The sequence below is a fragment of the Garra rufa genome, chromosome 13, assembly GCF_049309525.1.
Source record: "Garra rufa chromosome 13, GarRuf1.0, whole genome shotgun sequence".
NCBI lineage: Eukaryota > Metazoa > Chordata > Actinopteri > Cypriniformes > Cyprinidae > Garra > Garra rufa.
This window is the reverse complement of record NC_133373.1, coordinates 12,630,215-12,652,463: the sequence shown is the minus strand read 5'-3', so window position 1 is coordinate 12,652,463 and position 22,249 is coordinate 12,630,215. Positions and strand designations below refer to the sequence as shown.

The following is a 22,249-nucleotide window of genomic DNA, read 5'->3' as shown; positions in this document are numbered from 1 at the left end:
GCTTTTATGTAGACAGCCATCAAGACATTCACATCACTCAAACGCCAATAGCCCTGCTCAGACACTTTTCACAGGCAGCTCTGCCTCCATTATTCCATTATCAAGAGCAGACGAGAAGGAGAGAGGAGCCACTACAGACAGATAATGTATCCATTTCCTTCCATTTAGCTGCTCGCGGTGGAGTGGAAAGAGAGCACCCTGATTGGAATCGAATGGACATTTAAGCGGCTGGGACACCAACAGGGAGCCAAAGAGAGAGAGAGAGAGAGACAAACAGATGGACTGAAAGAGAGAGATGAACGAGCAGTTGTGGGAAATGAGAGAATCAGTGGTAAAAGAAAAAAAAAAAAAGAAAAAAAAGAATGATTTCCAAGATATTACAAAGGTAATCCGTAGGCGCAAAGCAGCTATTTGTGTGATAAAGGGTTTTTTTTATAAATCAAAAGACACCTGCGAGGCACTTTCAAAGACCACATGAAATCACTTGACAGGCACAGTTTTCTTTCCTGTTGTGATGTATTTCCTATTACAACAGGAAGTTCAGGTGGGACATATCAGTGCACTCTTCACCTTTTTAAAAATTTAAAAATGGCTAATAGGGTAAGCGAAAAGGCTATGTCAGAGCCATTAACACTATTTGCTATTTCTTGGATGGCAGCAGGTGGGTTATTATATTCTACAGAGCATTTTATTGGACAAAAATCTGTGTAGTCATCAATTATTGTTCTGTTTTCCTATTAGAGACATTCTAATTGAGACTCTAATAAAGACTGTAAATTGTAAGTGCACTAAGAAAGATAAATAAAAAAAAACACAACCAGTCAAAAGTTTTTGAACAGTAAGATTTTTTTAATGTTTTTTAAAGAATTCACTTCTAAATGCAAGCTTTCATTTATTTGATCCAAATTACAGCAAAAGCAGTAATATTGGAAAATTTTTACCATTTAAAAAACTGCTTTCTATTTGAATATAGGTTAATATGTAATTTATTCCTGTGATCAAAGCTTAATTTTCAGCATCATTACTCCAGTCTTCAGTGTCACATGATCTTTCAGAAATCATTGTAATGCTGATTTGCTGTTAATTTTTTTTTTTATTATTATCAATATTTAAAACAGTTAAGTAAATTTTTTAGGATTCTTTGATGAATAGAAAGATCCAAAGATCAGCATTTACCTGAAATAAAAAGCTTATGTAACATTACACTACACCATTCGAAAGCTTGGAGTCTGTTTAATTCATTTATTTTATTTAGTCTTTTTTTCGGGAAGAAAATATAGAAATTAATACTTTTATTTAGCAAGGATGCTTTAAATTGATCAAAAATGATAATAAAAAATATATAATAGTTACAATGTTACAAACGATTTCTATTTCAGATAAATGCTGTTCTTCTTGTGAACTTTTTTATTTAACAAAGAAAGCTGAAAAAAAATTCTACTTAGCTGTTTCCAACATAATAATAATAATAATAATAATAATAATAATAATAAATGTTTTTGAAAAGCAAATCAGAATATTAAATGATTTCTGAAGGATCATGGGACTGGAGTAATGATGCTTAAAATTCAGCTTTGAAATCACAGGAATAAATTGCATTTAAAAAAAATATTCAAATAGAAGTTATTTTAAATATCAAAAAAATATTTTACAATTATTTCTTTTAAGAAGTCTCTTCAGCTCACCAAGCCTGCATTTATTTGATCCAAAGTACATAAAAAAAAATAAAAAAAAACATTACAAAATCTTACTGTTCAAAAACTTTTGACTGGTAGTGTATATATTTTAAATCAACTACATGCAGCCTTGATAAATAAATAAAAATCTTGCTGACTCCAAACTTTTGAAAGTTAGTGTACATCTACTAAAGGCTAATTTATCAACAATGTGGAATACACTAGATAGCATATGGATGGTTTCAAAGCGAATAAATGGACTAAAACAGACAAAACCTTTGATATAATGGACTATTTAAAACACTGAATAGAAGAAATGTTTTACCTTGTAAGAGCACTCCTCCATTTTTTCTGAAGAGTGGACTCCCTGGCCATAGTGGAGGACTGAGGGATATAAACACAGAGTGAGAATGAGAGAGAAAATCCAGAAACTGAAAAGCATTGAGTGATAAAAATCACATACTGAAAAAACTTTTGCATTACGAACTTCTGAAATCCTAGTCAGAGTCAGATAAAATCAGAGGGGAGGAAACTCTAAGTATACAGTCGTGGCCAAAAGTTTTGAGAATGACACAAATATTAGTTTTCACAAAGTTTGCTGCTCAACTGCTTTTAGATCTTTGTTTCAGTTGTTTCTGTGATGTACTTTAAATATAATTACAAGCACTTCATACGTTTCAAAGGCTTTTATCGACAATTACATAACATTTATGCAAAGAGTCAGTATTTGCAGTTATGGCCCTTCTTTTTCAGGACCTCTGCAATTCGACTGGGCATGCTCTCAATCAACTTCTAGGCCAAATCCTGACTGATAGCAACCCATTCGTTCATAATCACTTCTTGGAGCATAATCACTTCTTGTCAGAATTAGTGGGTTTTTGTTTGAGGATTCTTGAGGATTGACCACAAGCTCTCAATGGGATTAAGATCTGGGGAGTTTCCAGGCCATGGACCCAAAATGTCAGCGTTTAGGTCCCTGAGCCACTTAGTTATCACTTTTGCCTTATGGCACGGTGCTCCATCGTGCTGGAAAATGCATTGTTCTTCACCAAACTGTTGTTGGATTGTTGGAAGAAGTTGCTGTTGGAGGCTATTTTGCTGCCATTCTTTATTCATGGCTGTGTTTTTGGGCAAAATTGTGAGTGAGCCCACTCCCTTGGATGAGAAGCAACCCCACACATGAATGGTCTCAGGATGCTTTACTGTTGGCATGACACAGGACTGATGGTAGCGCTCACCTTTTCTTCTCCGGACAAGCCTTTTTTTCAGATGCCCCAAACAATCAGAAAGAGGCTTCATCAGAGAATATGACTTTGCCCAGTCCTCAGCAGTCCATTCGCCATACTTTTTGCAGAAGATCAATCTGTCCCTGATGGTTTTTTTTGGAGAGAGTGGCTTCTTTGCTGCCCTTCTTGACACCAGGCCATCTTCCAAAAGTCTTGGCCTCGCTGTGCGTGCAGATACACTCACACCTGCCTGCTGCCATTCCTGAGCAAGCTCTGCACTGGTGGCACTCCGATCCCGCAGCTGAATCCTCTTTAGGAGACGATCCTGGCGCTTGCTGGACTTTCTTGGACGCCCTGAAGCCTTCTTAACAAGAATTGAACCTCTTTCCTTTAAGTTCTTTATGATCCTATAAATTGTTGATTTAGGTGCAATCTTAGTAGCCACAATATCCTTGCCTGTGAAGCCATTTTTATGCAACGCAATGATGGCTGCACGCGTTTCTTTGCAGGTCACCATGGTTAACAATGGAAGAACAATGATTTCAAGCATCACCCTCCTTTTAACATGTCAAGTCTGCCATTCTAACCCAATCAGCCTGACATAATGATCTCCAGCCTTGTGCTCATCAACATTCTCACCTGAGTTAACAAGACGATTACTGAAATGTTCTCAGCAGGAAAGTTTTTTTCTGGATTAAGTTAATTTTCATGGCAAAGAAGGACTATGCAATTCATCTGATTACTCTTCATAACATTCTGGAGTATATGCAAATTGCTATTATAAAAACTTAAGCAGCAACTTTTCCAATTTCCAATCTTTATGTAATTCTCAAAACTTTTGGCCACGACAGTATATGAGATATGATGGTGTGGAATGCAAACTAGAGACTGAGAGGTAGAGCAAGAGTCTAATTGAATGAGTACAGACTTTCTGGCGAGGCTTGGAAATCCCATTATTTACCATGATTACTTCCAAAGCAGCGTATCCAAATGGCTTGTACTTCCAATAATAGTCGATTTTATCCTTTAACTTAGATTGACTTACTCCTTTAGTCTTGAAACTAGATCCTCAAACTCACCACAGGCATCACTTTTATAAGGGATAGGAACTTAACATTGAGAGTGTTGGAGTTCACAGACGAGCAGACTAACATCACATTTATCTTATCTCATTATCCCACAGTCGATCCTGGGATTTTATAAGCCTGATATGCAGAGATCAGCAAATTAATAATAAGTGCAATTTAGTCTAGTGGTAATTTTTTTGCATTGAGTGTGTGCAGTTCTAATGGCATAATAAATGCATTAGGTTTCCAGTGGATAGATTAAAGAAATAGGTATCAAATATCAATTACAACAACCATAAAGTATTAAAAAACAAAAACCTTTCCAGGATTTTTCTCCATATAGTGGACTACATTGGGGATGAATGAGTTAAAGGTCCAAATTGCAGTTTCAATGCAGCTTCGAAGGGTTCTACACGATCCCAGCCAAGGAATAAGGGTCTTATCAAGTGAAACGATCTGTCATTTTCTTAAAAAAAAAGAAAAAGTTACTGTATATACTTTTTAACCACAAATGCTCGTCTTTCACTAGCTTGACTTCATGCATTACATAATCAAGTTGGAAAGGTCACACGCGACATAGATGGAAGTACCGACCGAGTGTTTACAAAGTGACCGTGACTCTGGGATGACATGGGGGGGGGGGGGGTAACTTAGGACCTTTTTATTCAGAAAGTGAACAAATTCTTTAAATGACATTAAAATGAAAACATAAGCTGCCATGACTTACTGATCATTAGATCTGTCAAATTTAGAGTATCAGGTTTGATCAATGTTAATTTGTTTGGCTCTAAGACTGCAAATGACGATAAAAAGCCACTTTTCTAAATGAAAGACAAAAAAGCTTGCAAGAAGCTTTGTGTTTGTAAACAGAACAACTGTATAATTGACTGTACAACTGTTTATGCAGTAACTGACTTTCATTTCCCGAAAGAAACTAGAGACCACAAACGACTGAGAGCTGCTCCTTCATCCCACAAGAGGAAGTGGGGGAAAGAATCAAGGAAAAAGCAAGAAAACAGGCACCCGACATCTTCTGTTGCTATGGAGTTTAGTGCTGCTAAGCCTATAATGTATTTCTTAGCACTAACTGTCTGTCCTATCTCTGTTTTTTTCTTCTTTTGCCAGACAAATAGCTTTGTGCTACTGTTCCACCTGTCTTATGCATGTGTTGCCATGGAGGTACTCTGGTCGTCACAGCAACAGCAGAGGAGAAGAAACGACTCAGGAAGGGCAAGCATGTGCCGTTTCTTTACATCCCACAGATTCCCCAGAGGACCGTGTCCAGTTGCTGACAGAGTGTTCAGGAATGAGTGAGGAACTGACCCAAAACCTTCACACTCCAGATCAATGTGTTCCTTACAGGAAGGTCATAAGAAGGCCACCAAAGAAAGGCTTGTTTGTGATCTTTGTTCTCTTTAGTCTTTCTATCTTTGTCTTTCTTAAAGGAACAGAGAAGGTTTAATCCAAGACGCTTACTGTCAAAATTATTCATGCCACGGTGAAGTTAACATCCTCTCAGTCACATTTTGTTGTTCCACACTAACAACGGTTTCTGTGCTCATGCTCTTTCTTTAGAAATGGAAAAGTCTGGACTAGGATTTTCAGGGCTGCACAAAATGGAAAGTGTGAATCAAAGTACCAGAAGAAAACAAACTGACGAGGAGGAAAAAAGCAATAACTGGTAGGTGCAGAAGAAAAGAGGAAAAAGAAAGAAAAGGACGGCCAATAAAAAACTGAGCGAGAAATTGAGGCGTTACCTGTGGTATTGCTGAGGAGAGGCAGATGGGGAGGTAGAAGGTTTTGGAAGCCGAGGGGAATACGGATGATATGGAGTCTTCTTTAGCGCCTGAATCAGATTGTGTCTGTAGTCAGGATCGATAGACCAGAGAGAACCCTTTCCTATGCTCTAAAATACAAAAAAGACACATTATGGTCATGTTACATCTTTAGTCTTTCAGTATCTGTATTAAGATTAAGAATATTATGATATACTGTATAGCACAGGTGGGCAACTCTGACTCTCCAACCCTAATCAAACACATTTTAGCAAGCCAACCAAGGTCTTTTAGATTACTAGAAAGCTATAAGCAGGTGATTTTGATCCAAGTACTGCTCACTGCAGAGCCAAATGGCCTCCAGCTCCCCCTTTCTGGATGTCCAGCTCCACCTATGTGTGAACAAATGGGTCGAGTTATGTTTAGGGATAGGGTAAGGCAGGGGTGGGGAACGTTGATCCTGGAGAGCTGAAGTTTAGCTCCAACCCTGAAAAAAAAAAAGTACCAACCTGTATCCTGAAGACCTTGTTTAGCTTATTCAGGTGTGTTTAATTAGGGTTGGAACTAAACTTTGTAGGGACACCGGCTCTCCAGGATCAACGTTCCCCATCCCTGGGGTAAGGGGTAGAGTTAGGGGTCTATCTCCACCCATTGCCTCCTCAAGGACCAGAGTTGCCCAGCCCTATTGTAAGAACACAATAAATTGGAGGCTCGTCCAGCATAAGAACCCAAGACCTCACAGAGCCCAAGAAAGTATCAAACCTATAAACCAGGGGTGTCAAATTCAGATCCTGAAGGGCCACTATCCTGAGAGTTTAGCTCCAACCCTAATTAAACACACCTGAACCAGCTAAGTAAGACCTTCAGGGTTACTAGAAACTTCCAGGAAGGTCTTTTGGAGCTGGTTGGAGCTACAGTCTACAGGGCAGCGGACCTCCAGGACCCGAAGCAAAGTCAGTTTACCTTATCTTTATTTATATAGCTTTTTATACAATACAGAATGTGTCAAAGCAGTGTGTTTACAGTGTTAAACAGAAGAATAATGTTTCAATAATGCAAACAAAATTCAATTCGGCTGTAAATCAACTCAAAAAGAGAACAACAGTATTTCATCGATTCAGCTCAGTTCAGTTCTCATTCAATAGCGTCTGTGCAATCGAGTCGTCGAATCTGTGCCAAATATTAAGTGTCCCCAACAAAGCAAAAGTAACAAGGAAACCAAACTTCAATTGTGACAGGAATAGAAAAAAATTCCTTGGGAGGAACCAGGCTCATCCCACATTCAATTCCACAATGCAAAGCAATAGCGAGTGTACAACTGATGGGACAACAACTAGGGAATACCCTTAATGCACTGTGAGAGTCACAAGCCAAATGAATTGCTACATCTTGACAGAAGAATGTGCCATCATCCATTCATTTTACAAAGCAATCGGATTTCATATACAGCCCAGGTATTGCAGTCTCTACTAATGAGTTGATGAGTTGAATCAGGTGTGTTGCTGCAGAGTTTAGCTCCAGCCCTAATCAAACACACCTAAACCAGCTAATCAAAGTGTTTAGGATTACTTGAAAACAACAGCCAGGTGTGTTGAAGGTTGAAGGATCAGGATTGGCTACCCCTGCTCTAAAAGTGGTTTCCTGAATTGATGATCTGAATCAGGTGTTTTATAAGAGAGACATACAAAATGTGCAGTGCAGTGGGTACCCAGAACCAGGACTGGAGACCACTATTTCAAACAGACAAATTGGGGGCTCGTACGGGATACGCAGACAAATTGGGGGCTCATCAGGGACATGCAGACAAATTGGGGGCTCATCCGGGACATGAAGACAAACTGGTTTTCTTTGCATGCAAAAAGTATCCTTGTAACGTCATAACCTTACTGTCAAACCACAGATGGACTATTTTAACGATGTCCTTGCTAACTTTCTGGGTCTTGAATGTGGCTGTTGCATTGCAAGAAGGTCAAGAAGGTTTGGAACAACATAAGGGTGAGTAATTAATGACAGTTTTTATTTTGGGGTGAAGTATCCCTTTAATGCTTATTCAGTATTAAGCAAAAATCACACCTGGAAATCAGGGCTTTTCAAATACAGTCCAGTAGGGTCAATGTCCTGCTGAATTTAGCTCTAACCCCAACTAGAAACACCCAAACAAGCTAATTCAGGTGTTCTGAATTACCTGCAAAGTGGGCTAAACTGGACTTGTTACTAAAGTCTGCAGGACATTACCCCTCCATCACTTGAGTTCAGCAACCCTACTCTAAACACAGCCTTAACATAGCACTCAGATCAGCCTGATGCTCTCAAGAAAAGCCCTGATTTCCAGGTATGATTCTTTCCTATGATATGTTAGGTCCTGTGTTCCTATCCCGGACGAGCCCCCGATTTGTCTGCATATCCCGGATGAGCCCCCAATTTGTCTGCGTTTACCTGAATAAGCTTGTTTGGGTATTTTTAGTTGGGGTTAGAGCTAAATTCAGAAATCTTTATTGCTCCATTGACACAACCTCATTTACATATGACAGGGCTTTTCAATGTGGGTTAAACTGGGTTTGTAACTAAAGTCTGCAGGACATTACCCCTCCATCACTGGAGTGCACCAGCTCACTCTAAACACAGATTTAAAATAGCACTCATCTTAGCCCGATGCTCTCAAGAACCTTCAAAGTATATTTTGAAATAAATTGCACAATATCAATGAGTACCTATTTGCAAAGTACTGAGGAAACCGAAAAGCGGGGTGAAGGATTTTACCTAGCACTCGAGACCCTGCTTGTCTAGTGAACACAGAGGCACCTTTAAAAACTGCCTCAACAGGCAACACTGGCATATATTTTTAGATCAAAGAAGCAGTTCTCCACCTAATTAAGCTGTCTGCCCTCCATCAGGGGCTTCCAGAGCCACATTTCACTTTACCAAAAACACAACTCACACAAGGCATGAAATTCAACCCGTGCGGCTTTGATCTCGGCTCTCGTATTAAGCGCAAAAATAAGTGAGACGGGATGATGAAAGCACTCTGATATTATCGTAGTTACAGAACAGTCGCTATAGCAATGATCAGCGGTGTTTACTGACACACCACACAAGGCAATTAAGGGGAAGGTTTGATTAGACGGGCCGACAAGCTAGCAATTGCCAAACGGTTGGGAGAAGCAACTTTATTTCACATGTCTGTGTGTGCGTTTGTGTTTTTCACACTGCTGGAGAAGCCATTGGCCCAGCGTGCCGTTTCCACCCGGGGTGCGGGGTAATTCAAATACACTCCCCATGACTTCATTCATAACTTCCCCCACCAGTCTTCCATCTGCCCTCAATTAGCTATCAACACGCCTGCAAAACAACATCACAGACTGACGTACATCATTCACCAGGTCCGCCACAACGTCCGGGTATGGCTCCGGCTCACCTGCCCGCCAAAACTGCACGACCCCTCTCTACAGGAGACAGAGGAGAAGCAGACGTGCACCTGTGGTTTCACTGGTCTCCAAGGCAACACGTAGAAGAGAGGAATGGTTGGTTGTCTGAATGGAGGGTTTGGCACGGGTATCTCAGTCTACATGGAGACAATGATGGCGCTTTAAAACCAGCCCAGACCCATGTGCTAATCTTTCCCAAGCATGGTAAATGAGGAAAGCAGATTTCTGCCACAGACTCTATGCTGAGACAGCCAAAATACACGATTGCCTACGTTTAAAAGAGAAGGTTTCTACTCTTGTCTTATAAAGTACACGCACATTTACATAAATGTTAAAGGGGTCATATTATGGAAAACTGGATTTTCCACTGAGACCATTTTTGGAAACTAAGCTACAATAATGGCTTATTCAGACATTCTTATTCGCCATTGACACAACCTCATTTACTTAAGACACTGACCCGAAAATGAAAATAATGTCATTGATTACTCACTCTTGTGTCATCGCTCCCAAACCGTAAGACCTTTATTCATCTCTTCTGTGTCAGTCTACTCTTGTGAATGCACATGAGGGTGAGTAATAATGACATAATTTTCATTTTTGGGTGAACTATCCCTTTAATGCTTATTCAGTATTTAAGTTAACACCACATACGGCTAAACACTCATCCGGCTCATGTGATTGGCTCAAAAAAAAAAAAAAAAACTGGATGAAGAATGAGTTTCCATGAGCCTGCTTTTGGAGGGTCATGTGCCAGCTAAACTGAGACAGTTGGGAACATTAACAAAATGTTTTCTACAAGTTTCATGGACACCCTTGGGTTAGAATAACATTTACATATACAATATTTAAAGGTACAGAAAGGAAAAAAAAAAAACAGGCTGCTTAATTAAAAGTGTCAGACAGGTCATGTAAAATTAGATTTCGGCTTAAAGGGTCAGTTCACCCAAGAATATAAATTTGGTCATTAATTACTAACCCTTACTAATACGGAAGAGAAGAAACTGTTGGATAAAGTCATTGTTTTTATTTTCTTTGCACACAAAATGTATGCTTGTAGCTTCATAACATTACGGTTAAACCACTGGTGTCACATGGGCTATTTTTAACAATGTCCTTACTAACTTTCTGGGTCTTGAACGTGTCAGTTGCATTGCTGTCTATGCAGGGTCAGAAAGCTGTCATATTCATCAAAAATATCTTACTGTGTTGTTACCTGAATGATCCACAGCTGTGTTTTTTGTTTAATGATAGTTGTTCATGAGTCCTTTGTTTGTCCTAAACAGTTAAACTGCCTGCTGTTCTTCAAAAACCCTTCTGGTCCCACAAATTCTTTGGTGTTCCAGCATTTTTGTGTATTTAAACCCTTTCCAACAATGACTATATGATTTGGACATCCATCTTCACACTGAGGACAACTGAGGCACTCATATGCAACTATGACAGAAGGTTTAAATGCTCACTGATGCTAAAGAAGGAAAAAAGATGCATTAAGAGCTAGGGGGTGAAAACTTTTGAACAGAATGGAGATGTGTACATTTTTCTTATTTTGCCTAAATATCATATTTGTCATTTAGTACTGCCCTTCAAAAGCTACAGAGGATAGTTACATGTTTCCCAGAAGACAAAGTAAGTTAAATTTAGCCTGACCATCACATTCAAAAAGTTTTCACCCCCGGCTCTCAATGCATGGTCTTTCCTTCTTAGTTGCATATGAGTCAGTCCTCAGTGTGAAAAGGTGGATCTCAAAATCATACAACCATTGTTGGAAAGTATTCAAATACACAGAAAAAAGCAAGAAAACCAAAGAATTTGTGGGACCTGAAAGATTTTCTGAAGAACAGCAGGCAGTTTAACTGTTCAGAACAAACAAGGGACTCATGAACAACTATCACTAAACAAAAAAACACAGCTGTGGATCATTCAGGTAACTCACAGTATTAAGAATCAAGGGAACGTAAACTTTTGAATGGGGTCATTTTTATACATTCAACTATTATTCTCTTGGACTATCCAAGAGAGGTAAACATCTTTGATGTGAAATATCATATCCAGGTCAGTACTAAAAAAACAATAACATGCATTTTGTCTGATACCTCTTATTTTAGTCAAATAATTCACATTTTGCAGACTCTGAAATGGGGATGTAAACTTTTGACCTCAACTGTAAGTGGACTTCAGGAGGGAAAATAGTGCACTGAAAATTGCATTTGCTTGTACTCAAGTACAAAATGGAGTGCGGACAAATTTGTTATCTTTAACTTGTGGGGTTTGGCTGGATCTTTGACGTCTGAGGCTTGTAAGAAAGCTGGGACTGATCTACCACAGCATTCAGTGTCTAAACATCTGCAATTGAGTAACACACTGTGAATCATTATACTTAGTGTGCTGTTAACCCAGTAGTTTGCCCTTCTCCTTCAAACACCCTTCTGAGGTGTATGTGAGATTGAATACCATTTTTAAACAAATCAATTCCAAAACAATTCCAAAACAAAACAATTCCGTTCCCTGCTCCAATCACAGTGGAAAATGAAACTTAACACACTGCATTCAAATTGAATTCAGTTAATTCCCTACACATCACAACCTATATATCCCAGCCTGTATATCACAGTCTATATCAGAAGGGTTGCACAAACATGATTAGTCTGGTCTCCTGCCAGAGATTTACTTTGATTATTTTGTACTGAGTGAAATGTAATACAACTGGTCAAGCAACCTGAACTTTACCCACCAAACAGATCACTGTGTTTCATGGCACTTCCCTGAAATGCTCCCACATTTTACCCACACACACATATACAGATCTACTCACACACATAGCAACGCAGCCAATCAGTTTTGCTGTTGCTACAGAAACAGCATGCTTTTCATGTCAACTACAGCTCGGTTGCTATGGGAAAACATATACACGGAAAACTCTTTTGGTCGTAGTTAAGAACCAAATGACAGGATGACAGCTTAGACAGGTACAAACACACTCTTACAGGCGCACACACATTATAATGCAAATACACTCAACCAGAGTAAACAGTGCTATTTGTTCATTTTTTCATCTGTTTTGATGTCAATGTATAATTTAATCATTATTTGTGACCCTGGACCACAAACCAGTCTTGTGTAGCACAGGTATTTTGTATCAAATTAGCAATAGCCAAAAATACACTGTATTGGGTCAAAACGATTGATTTTTCTTTTATTCCAAATCATTAGGATATTTTATAAATTTCATACCATAAATATATCTAAACTTAATTTTTGATTAGTAAAATGCATTGCTAAGAACTTATTTGGACAACTTTAAAAGGCAATTTTCTTTTATTTTGATTTTTTGCACACTCAGATTCCAGATTTTCAAATAGTTTTATCTTGGCCAAATGTTGCCCTATCCTAACAAACCATACATCAATGAAAAACTTTCAGATAACATAAATCTCAATTTCAAAAAATTGACAATTATGACTGGGTTTGTGGTCCAGGGTCATGTTTGTCATATCTAAATAAAAAACATGATTGGATTTTGATTACAGTCACACATTGATTACAGTTGTACTGTAGTTGGAGTATAATCATAAACTTGCTTACATATCCACAACCCACAGTAATAAAATCTCTTAAAAACAAACCATAAATTCATAAATTCAATTTAGACTTTGATTTAAGGTTAATACTGCTGTAATAGGTCAACAACATGTCGCTATTTATTAATTTATTTAAAATGATGCTAGAATTCTTACATACAGAGACTTTTAATTTTTGTTTATTAATGGCCAACATACAGAAATGTACACTTGTAGTGTAAAAATGAGTTTTTAAAAGAAACAATTATGAATTAGTCTGGCATAATCTCTGCCATAATATATAATACAAAAAAAAATCTTGAAATATCAATTTATAAACCTAGTACAGGTTGTAAAAAATGTGAGGTGGTAATACTGTAAAATGAAATTCCAGGACTTTCAAGCACTACTTTTTTTATTTTCAAGGACATCAGAGATTTCACCTGTGGTTTGATGTTTTCTATTCATTAAGAAAACAAAATCAGAAAAAACATTTGCGAAACTTCTTGAAATCCTCCGAAACAAATGATTGGCGATACATACCCTGAAGTCGTCGAACTGAATCAAATGATTCTCGAACCCGCACCAAAGTCCCGATAATGATTTGCGATCTGCACTCCTAGGTTCCGATCTAAAGCAAAAGATTTGCAAACCCGCTCTGAATTCCTGATCTAAATAATGATTCGCAAACCATCATTTTAAACTCAGGACTCAAAGTGCAGATCACGAAACATTTAATTCACGGAACGATTCAAAAACCTGTTCTGAAGTTCCAATCTAAATCAAGTGACTTGCAATATGTGACTTGAAGTTCCAATCTAAATCAATTGATTCACTATATGCAAAGTTCTGATCTAAGTCAAATGAATCACAAACCTACTCCGAAGTCCCGACCTACATTAAATGATTTGCGATACGTGATTTGAAGTTCCAACCTAAATCAACTGATTCGCAATACATAATTTGAAGTCCCGTTCAAAATCAAATGATTTGTGATACTCAACGTGAAGCTCAGAAATCAATTGATTTGCGATACGCAAAGTTCCGATCTAAGTCAAGTGATTCGTGAACCTGCTCCAAAATTCAGATCTAAATCAAATGATTCAAAATACGCACTCCTAAGTCCCGTTCTGAATCAAATGATTCACAATATGCACTCTGAAGTTCCAATCTAAATCCATTGATTTGCGATACGCAAAGTTTTACTCTACGTCAAGTGATTTGCAAACCCGCTCCAAAGTCCAGATCTAAATCAAATGATTGACAATACATTATCCTATAGAAGCGCTTTGAAATAGTGAATCATTTCGCAATGGTTTAACTGATTCAGAGTTTCAAAAAGCTCAGTTTCACCCATCACTATACATGCTTTTTAAAATCATTACAAGCGATATCAAAATTCAAAAATCAATGGCTCTTTTCATCTGATCTGGTTTTTGCTAGTGAATCACTTAAAAGGAAAGACTGAAGTCACAAGTTTGAATCAATTAGAGCGGTTCCAGCATAAGTGACTCACTCAATTGATTCGGTTCATCTGTTCCTCTGTTTGCAAAAAATATGTTCTTACTGACAAAAAGAAACACTTATGTCATAGATACATTTCAATAATTCAAGAATTTTTTCCAAGTACCTTTTCAGGAGTATGACTATTTTCAAGGGTTTTCCAGGCATTACATTTCAAAAAGTCAAATGTAAGTACTTTAAGCACCTTGTACAAAGTACTACCCTGTATTACCATCATATAGCTTGGTATTTTTTAACCAGCATGAATACACATTTCTAAGAAGTTGGCAAATGACTTTTAAAATATACTTTTAAGAGATTTTTCTTTATTATGAATCCTATTGGCCCAAAAATGATCTTAAAAGCTAAGTTTTCATAACTCCTAGACTGCAAATGGAAAGGAAAAGCATTCGAGAACATATGAACGCCTCTGGGTAAAGTATTTAAAAGCCATCAGGGCGATGAACTATTGATGGAAAATCACTCAGGAAGATGAAAGTGTGCATTCCAATAAAACAGCCGGCTCTGTTACATCTTGATCCTTAGTTAACCCCAAGCTCTCACCTGACTGCGATCCTTATCCACCTTCTTGAAGCATTTGTTTAGCGACAGATTATGACGCACTGAATTCTTCCAGCCAGTGGGGGCGCTAGCAAAGTAGGGGAAGTGCTCGAGTATCCAGCCGTAGATGTCTTTGACAGGAAGTCGCTTGGAGGGAGCATCCTCTATTGCCATGAAGATGAGGCAGCTGAAGGAGTAGGGAGGTTTGCGGCTGGGACCCGTGGACAGGTGGTAGGGCGGCTCGCTGGGCTCAGGGGAGGACGACGGCGAGGAGGAGGGCTCGCGACTGCCGTTAGCATCCTGCAGAGGGCTGACGCTACGCAGGCCAGAGTGGCCCAGGCTGGTCAGAAGATCCGTGCTCTCGTGCAACCAGCTGAGGCTGGTCAGCTCCTCGTCCTCGGCCCGGCTGAGAGAGGCAGACAGGGCCAGAGAGAGGTCAGCTGCCTCTGTGTCCTGGTAGAGCTGACTCAAACCCCGTGCAACACTCCCACTGCTGGGGCCCTCGGCCTTCTTCCCTGGGGGCATGACCACTGGACCCATGCAGCCCTCGGCTCCTGCAGAGACACGAGACAACACTCTGTAAAGTGATTGCTGGGGAAAAAATGATCAAGAGAGTACTCAAGAAATGGAGCTCTTATATAAGTTGAATCTGTTGCATCTGTGGAAAAGCAGTTCACACACAATCTGTAATAAAAACTCCGGTTAAAATGTAATTTTAAAAAGTTCTAGGTTTGTTTGTGTTGTTTTTACTTGTGGCTGCACAATTTGACCATTTTTTTGTGATTATATATCTATATGACTACAATAATAATAATAATAATAATAATAATAATTAAACTATACATAAAAAAAAGAAATTACAACTGTAATATTTTACTGGAAAGAGTAAGAATAATACCCTGGAAATCCAGAGGTCTCGCGAGAGCACAATTTGAATTGTCTCTGCAAGACACTCTGGCATCGAGCAATGATGCAGGTTACTGCAATACGTAAGCAATTGTGGGAACCAATCAAATCGGTGTATCTGATGTAGGCGGGCCAGAGGCGAGCTAAGCTGATGATGACAGCACTGTGACGTCCGAATCATATAGTAAACTTTGAAAGATCGCTGTCGCTACAGATGAACAACAAGTTGTTTGAAACGGCTTTGGCCGCTACAATGAACAAGTTAGACTTGGCTTTCCATATAAAAGAGGAACAGAAAACCGAAAACTCGAATCGTTCCTTTGCAAGAAGGACGTTTTTGCCGACTGGATACGGCAAGAGTTTAATCTATCAGTTCACGAGTTCACGCTTACATATAATTAGCCGGAGAATAGTAGTGCATGTTTGGCGTGCTGTCCGGTGAAGGGCTCCGAGCTCGGGAGTGGCCCGAACCCAGAGTACGTTACCCCCCAATAGGAGTAGCGAGAACTCGGAGTGATGAGATGGGGTGGTGGAGGTTTACTGATAAACCATCGAGTGAATTGAGGTGAGTCAGCTGTATTTAAACCTATGGCGCTGATTGACTTGTGATGTTTACGCTAAGCATCTGACGCGCTTCTCCCGAACTTTGTTAATGAAACATCATTTAGCTCTGCTGGTAGCTAAGCGTGTATTGTTGTGATTGGTCGTGGCGTTATCCAATTGCGTGCAGTTAGAGTTTCAAATGCATGCTTGGTGCCGCCCCTCGAGTTAGGCAGTTTTCATTGCTCGATCCCAGACCCTTAATCTTAATAGATTAGGGTCTGGATTTTTCCAGGCTATAAGAATAATATAATTCTAATAATTTAAATGATTTAAAATTGCATTAAAGGCTCCAGATTTAATATTGATTATATATTAATATGTGTATTATTATAATATTAATAATAATAACAATGTTAGTAATTTTACAAATTATTAAACAAAATAAGACATTGCAACTAATATTTCACTGAAAAAATAAAGAACATTTATGAAAAATAATAATGATAATAATTTAAATGATTTAAAATAATTATAAAATAAAATATGATTTAAAATTGCATTAAAGGCTCGAGGTTTTATATTGATTATATATTGATGTAATAATAATAATAATAATAATAATAATAATAATAATAATAATAATATGTTAGTACATGTTTTTTTAGTTAAAACAATTAAACACAATAAGAAAATACAACTGTAATACTTCACTGGAAAATAAAGGGTATTTATGAAAAATAATATAATCATAATAATTTAAAATTGCATTAAAGGCTCTTATTGCATCCATTTTAAATGTAATGCAATTTAAAATTGCAATAAATTGCATTTATTATATTTCAAAATTGTGTATAATAATAATTATAATAATAACAACAACAATGTTAGTAATTTTAAAAAAGTTTTAAAGTAAAATTATTAAAATTATTCAACAAAATAAGAAATTGCAACTATAATATTTTACTGGAAAATAAAGAGTATTTACTAAAAAGAATAATATAATTATAATAATTTAAATGATTTAAAATAATTTAAAATTGCATTAATCGCTCCAGTTTTTATATTGATTATCGATGTGTGTATAATAATAATAATATTGGTAGTAATTTTGAAAAAGTAAAAAAAAAAATAACAAAAAAAATGCAACTGCAATACTTCACTGGAAAATAAAGGGAATTTATGAAAAATAATATAATCATATTATAATAATTTAAAATTGTATTAAAGGCTCTTATTGCATCCATTTTAAATTTAATGCAATTTAAAATTGCACTGATTGTATTTCAAAATGTGTATAATAATAACAATGTTAGTAATTTGAAGTTACAAATTATTTAATAAAATAAGAAATTGCAACTATAATATTTTACTGGGAAATAAAGAGTATTTACTAAAAATATATATATAATTATAACAATTTAAATGATTTAAAATGATTTAAAATTGCATTAAGGCTCCAGGTTTATATTATAATAATTATAAAAAATATGTAATATATATAAAAACGTACAAATATAATAATAATCATTATTAAATAAAATATTCAACAAAATATGAAATTACAAATCGTAAAGTTTCACTTTAAAATGAAAAGAAAAATTGCATTTAATACTAATACTAATACTAATTATAATAGATTTTACAGTGTAAATGTAAAATTACAATACTGATATTTATAGAGGTCCTAATTACTTTCTTTTCAATTGTTAAATTTTTAAATTTTTTTAACAGGAAACTGCAAGGAACCTTTAAAGCTCCTAAAGTAGTTTCTCATTTTAAGTGGAGCATTTACTCTAAATCAAGATGCTCTGAGAAACAGAAAACACCAGATCATGAGCTGCTTCCGTGTAAATGAACATGGCACTGCGTTTTACTCTGACAAAATACAGCACAAATCAAATCACAACCATTTCACAATTTGCTTTTACAAAAAATACAACTTTAGTACTCCAGTAAACATGCTTTTAGTAAAACTTTGTCAGGTTTGTGTAGTCTGTAGAAACAACAAATACTAAGGCTAAAAACACTGCAAGTTAAGTTAATAGATATTTGTTCCCACGAAACAAATGTGTACTCCAAGAGAGAAATGAGAGTGAAAAATCAGCATGAGAACAGGAATCCACTTCCATATTGAGGTGAGATCAGCAAACCAAAAAAAAGACAAGAGTTGAGACACTCTCAACAAATCGCATATTATTCAAGCTTAAAATTCATAGTATGTTAATGTAAATAAAGAAATTTGAAAAAGTAGACAAGCTACATCAGCTAAACTCACCAGTCAAATTAGCAGCATTTATAAACATTTGTTTTTAACTGAGCACAAACATAAAACTTTTATACACAACTTAAACTTAAATTGTGTCTGTCCCCATCCAAAGCTTCAGAAGACTTGAAATATGGGACACAAACATACTTTTTTTGATACTTCAGGCACTTTTTGTTTTTTTAGGACCTTGGCAGTACAAGTGAACATTCACTCTCCTTGTATGGAAAATGGATGTTCATTTATTCTTCATAAGATCTTTTGTTGTGTTCCACAGAAGAAAGAAATGATATGGGGTCAGAATGAAATGAGGGTGGCAGACCGGCTGGGTCTACTTCCAGCTGAAACTAGCTAAGACCAGTCAATCATCTAAGGGTAGTTTGAGCTGGTCTTCTAGGCTGGTTTAGAAGGGTTTTGACAACTTATTTGACTGGTCAGGCTGACCAACCATTTTAAATTAGGTGAAACCAGCTTAGACAGGCTGTGAGTCCAGCTAAAACCATCCACTTCCAGCTTAAACCAGCTAAGACCAGTCAACCATCTTACGCTGGTTTTGGCTGGTCTTCCAGCCTGGCCATAGCTGGTTTGCAGGCTGGTTTAGAGTGGGTTTGACCACTTCTTTAGCTGGTAAGGCTGGTCTTAGCTGCTAAGACTGACCAACCAGCTAAAACCAGCTTGACCAGGCTGGGAGTCCAGCTGACCAACCAACTAAAACCAGCTCAGATAGGATAGGAGTCCAGCTAAAACTAGCTAAATCAGCTTGGACAGGTTAAGATCACTTTTAGGCTGGTTTTAGATGGTCGTCAAGCCTGGTCATAGCCTTACCAGCTGAAGTGGTCAAAAACCCTCTAAACCAGCCTGCAAATTAGCTGACCAAACAGCTAAAACCAGCTTGGTCAGGCTGGCAGTGCAGCTAAAACCATCAACTTCCAGCTTAAACAAGCTAAGACCAGTCAACCATCTTAAGCTAGGTTAAGCTGGTCTTCCAGCCTGGCCATATGCCAGTTAGCAAACAATAATAAAGTTTAAGGGTTATAAAACAAATATTTGAGGCATTTCTTTAAAGCGTTATGTATATTCTATGAATACAGTGACCAACAATGTTTAAAAAGAAAACTTGATCCAATCATTCAGAATTTATGAAAGAAAATCAAGTTCAAGAATCATGGAAAATGGAGTCAAATGAAAGAAGAGATAACTAACTAAAGCTATTTTTGTTTCAGAGTAAAAAAATAAAACAGCAAATTGTGAAAAAGAAAGAAATAAAGCCACAATTGTGCAGTTTAAATTCACATTATGCATTATAAAGTCATTATGAGAAATGCAATAGCACTTATAAAATATAAAGTCGCAATTATGAGAAACAAAGTTGCATCTTTGAGTTTATTTCTCACAATTATGAGAAAATAAAGTCACATCCGTATGATATAAAGTCACAATTGTGAGAAATAAAAAATGTGACTTAATTTCCCATAATTATAAGTTGTGAGAAGCAAAGCCACAATTACCTTTCTTTTCAGGCTTCCATACAAAAATGATATTATAACAATGATGCAACCTTTTTACAATGGAAAATCTGATGAACTGTTCTCTTGCAGCAGCACTGTTTGTTTGTTTGTGTGTGTGTGTGTGTGTGTGTGTGTGTGTGTGTGTGTGTGTGTGTGTGTGTGTGTGTGTGTGTTTGAAGTTTCTGGGCGGCAAGGTTAGCAGGAGGTTGGATTTTAGTGGAAGTAATCCTGGCACTATCTGAAGATGCATAAAATCTAAATACGAACTTATCACACACTGCCCAAGTCACAGTAGGAAATCCAGTTAATCTCTCCCTACAGCATTACCCATCACTTTAAACTCTCTCTCTGACACCCATGCCGACATGTACCCACACACAATTATACATATGCCGCGCGTGCGTGTCGAGCGACGTGCCAGGGGCAGCACCCCCCGATAAGGCGATTCAATCAGTCAATAACAGCATATGCAGCTGAGCACTCCTTGGAAAATGCACAGTCATGCCTCAGGGCTGCTTTTGACACTCGCGCTCACATGTCAAAGCAGCAACTCTCTTCACTTGCATTGATTGACAGATGACAGCTAGCGCTGCATGGTTAATACAGCATCTGTATCCACGGCAACCGAGCGAGAATATTATCCAGCCTCGCAATCTGGAGCAGAGATTCCCTGGGGTCAGTCGAGGCATGGCTGCGTTTATAAGGCAGATTATACTAATGTGGACGGCAACACATCCACATCACAAGCGAGGAAAACAAACTTATGGGTTTTCCAGCTGGAATCAACTAGATTAATAACAAAACACTGTTGTTGTTTTTTTTTTGTTTTTACTAAAATACAACAGGAAACTGTTATATGCTTCTATTTGAATGAATGAAAATGATACCAATAAAAAATGTGACCCTGGACCACAAAACCAGTCATAAGGTTACATTTTACAAAACTGAGATATATACATCATATTAAAGCTCAATAAATAAGCTTTCTATTGATGTATGGTTTGTTAGGATCGGACAGTATTTGGCTGAGATACATCTATTTGAAAATCTGGAATCTGAGGGTGCAAAAAAATCAAAATACTGAGAAAATCACCTTTAAAGTTGTCCAAATTAAGTTCTTAACAATGCATATTACTAATCAAAAATTACATTTTGATAGGTTTACAGTAGGAATTTTACAAAAAATCTTTATGGAACATGATCTTTACTTAATTTCCTACTGATTTTTGACATAAAAGAAAAATCAATAATTTTGACCCATACAATGTATTTTTGGCTATTGCTACAAATACACCCCAGCGACTTAAGACTGGTTTTGTGGTCCAGGGTCACAAATATTGTATTTTCTCCAAAAACATGGCAGGGAAAACCTACATAATGACCAGTCTGCACTGAGGAACATAATATATTCTAACAGCATAAAAACCTGCTGAAAAAAAAAAATAGCCAAAGATAATTGTCTGGTTTTAGTTTTTCCTTCAGGTTGGTCATAGCTGGTTTAGAGGGATTAGACCACTTCTTTAGCTGGTCAGGCTGACCAACCGGCTAAAACCAGCTTGACCAGCTCAACCAGGGTAGGAGTCCAGCTAGAACGATTTACTTCCAGCTCAAACCAGCTAAGAACAATCAACCATCTTAGGCTGGTTTTAGCTGGGCTTAAAGCCTGGCTGATTTAGAGGGGTTTTGACCACTTCTTTAGCTGGTCAGGTTGGTCTTAGCTGGTCAGGTCGACCAACCAGCTAAAACCAGCTTAGCCAGGCTGAGAGACCAACTTGACCACCTCAGCCAGGATAGGAGCCCAGCTAAAACCATCTACTTCCAGCTCAAACCAGCTAGAACCAGTCAAGCGTCTTAGGCTAGTTTTAGTTGGTCTTCCAGATTGGTCCTAGATTGGTTTGCAGGCTGGTTTAGAGGGGTTTTGACCACTTCTTTAGCTGGTCAGGTTGGTCTTAGCTGGTCAGGTTGACCAACCAACTAAAACCAGCTTAGCCAGGCTGGGAGACCAACTTGACCAGCTCAGCCAGGATAGGAGCCCAGCTAAATCCATCTACATCCAGCTCAAACCAGCTAGAACCAGTCAAGCGTCTTAGGTTAGTTTTAGTTGGTCTTCCAGATTGGTCCTAGATTGGTTTGCAGGCTGGTTTAGAGGGGTTTTGACCACTTCTTTAGCTGATCAGGCTGACCAACTAGCTAAAACCATCTTAATCAGGCTGGGAGTCCAGCTAAAACCATCCAC

General features: G+C 37.6%; 1 protein-coding gene across 1 annotated transcript in view; it reads right to left on the bottom strand.

Annotated features, from left to right (window-relative positions):
* Positions 1 to 15,336, bottom strand: part of ches1 (checkpoint suppressor 1) — an 18,366-nt gene extending 3,030 nt beyond the window's left edge. The window contains exons 1-3 of the mRNA XM_073852980.1: positions 14,797 to 15,336; positions 5,727 to 5,875; positions 2,002 to 2,060 (exon numbers count right to left, since the gene is read on the bottom strand). Coding sequence (XP_073709081.1) covers positions 2,002 to 2,060; positions 5,727 to 5,875; positions 14,797 to 15,333 — 745 coding nt within the window. The 5' untranslated portion in view covers positions 15,334 to 15,336. The remainder of the gene's footprint in view (positions 1 to 2,001; positions 2,061 to 5,726; positions 5,876 to 14,796) is intronic.
* Positions 15,337 to 22,249: the final 6,913 nt, after the last annotated feature.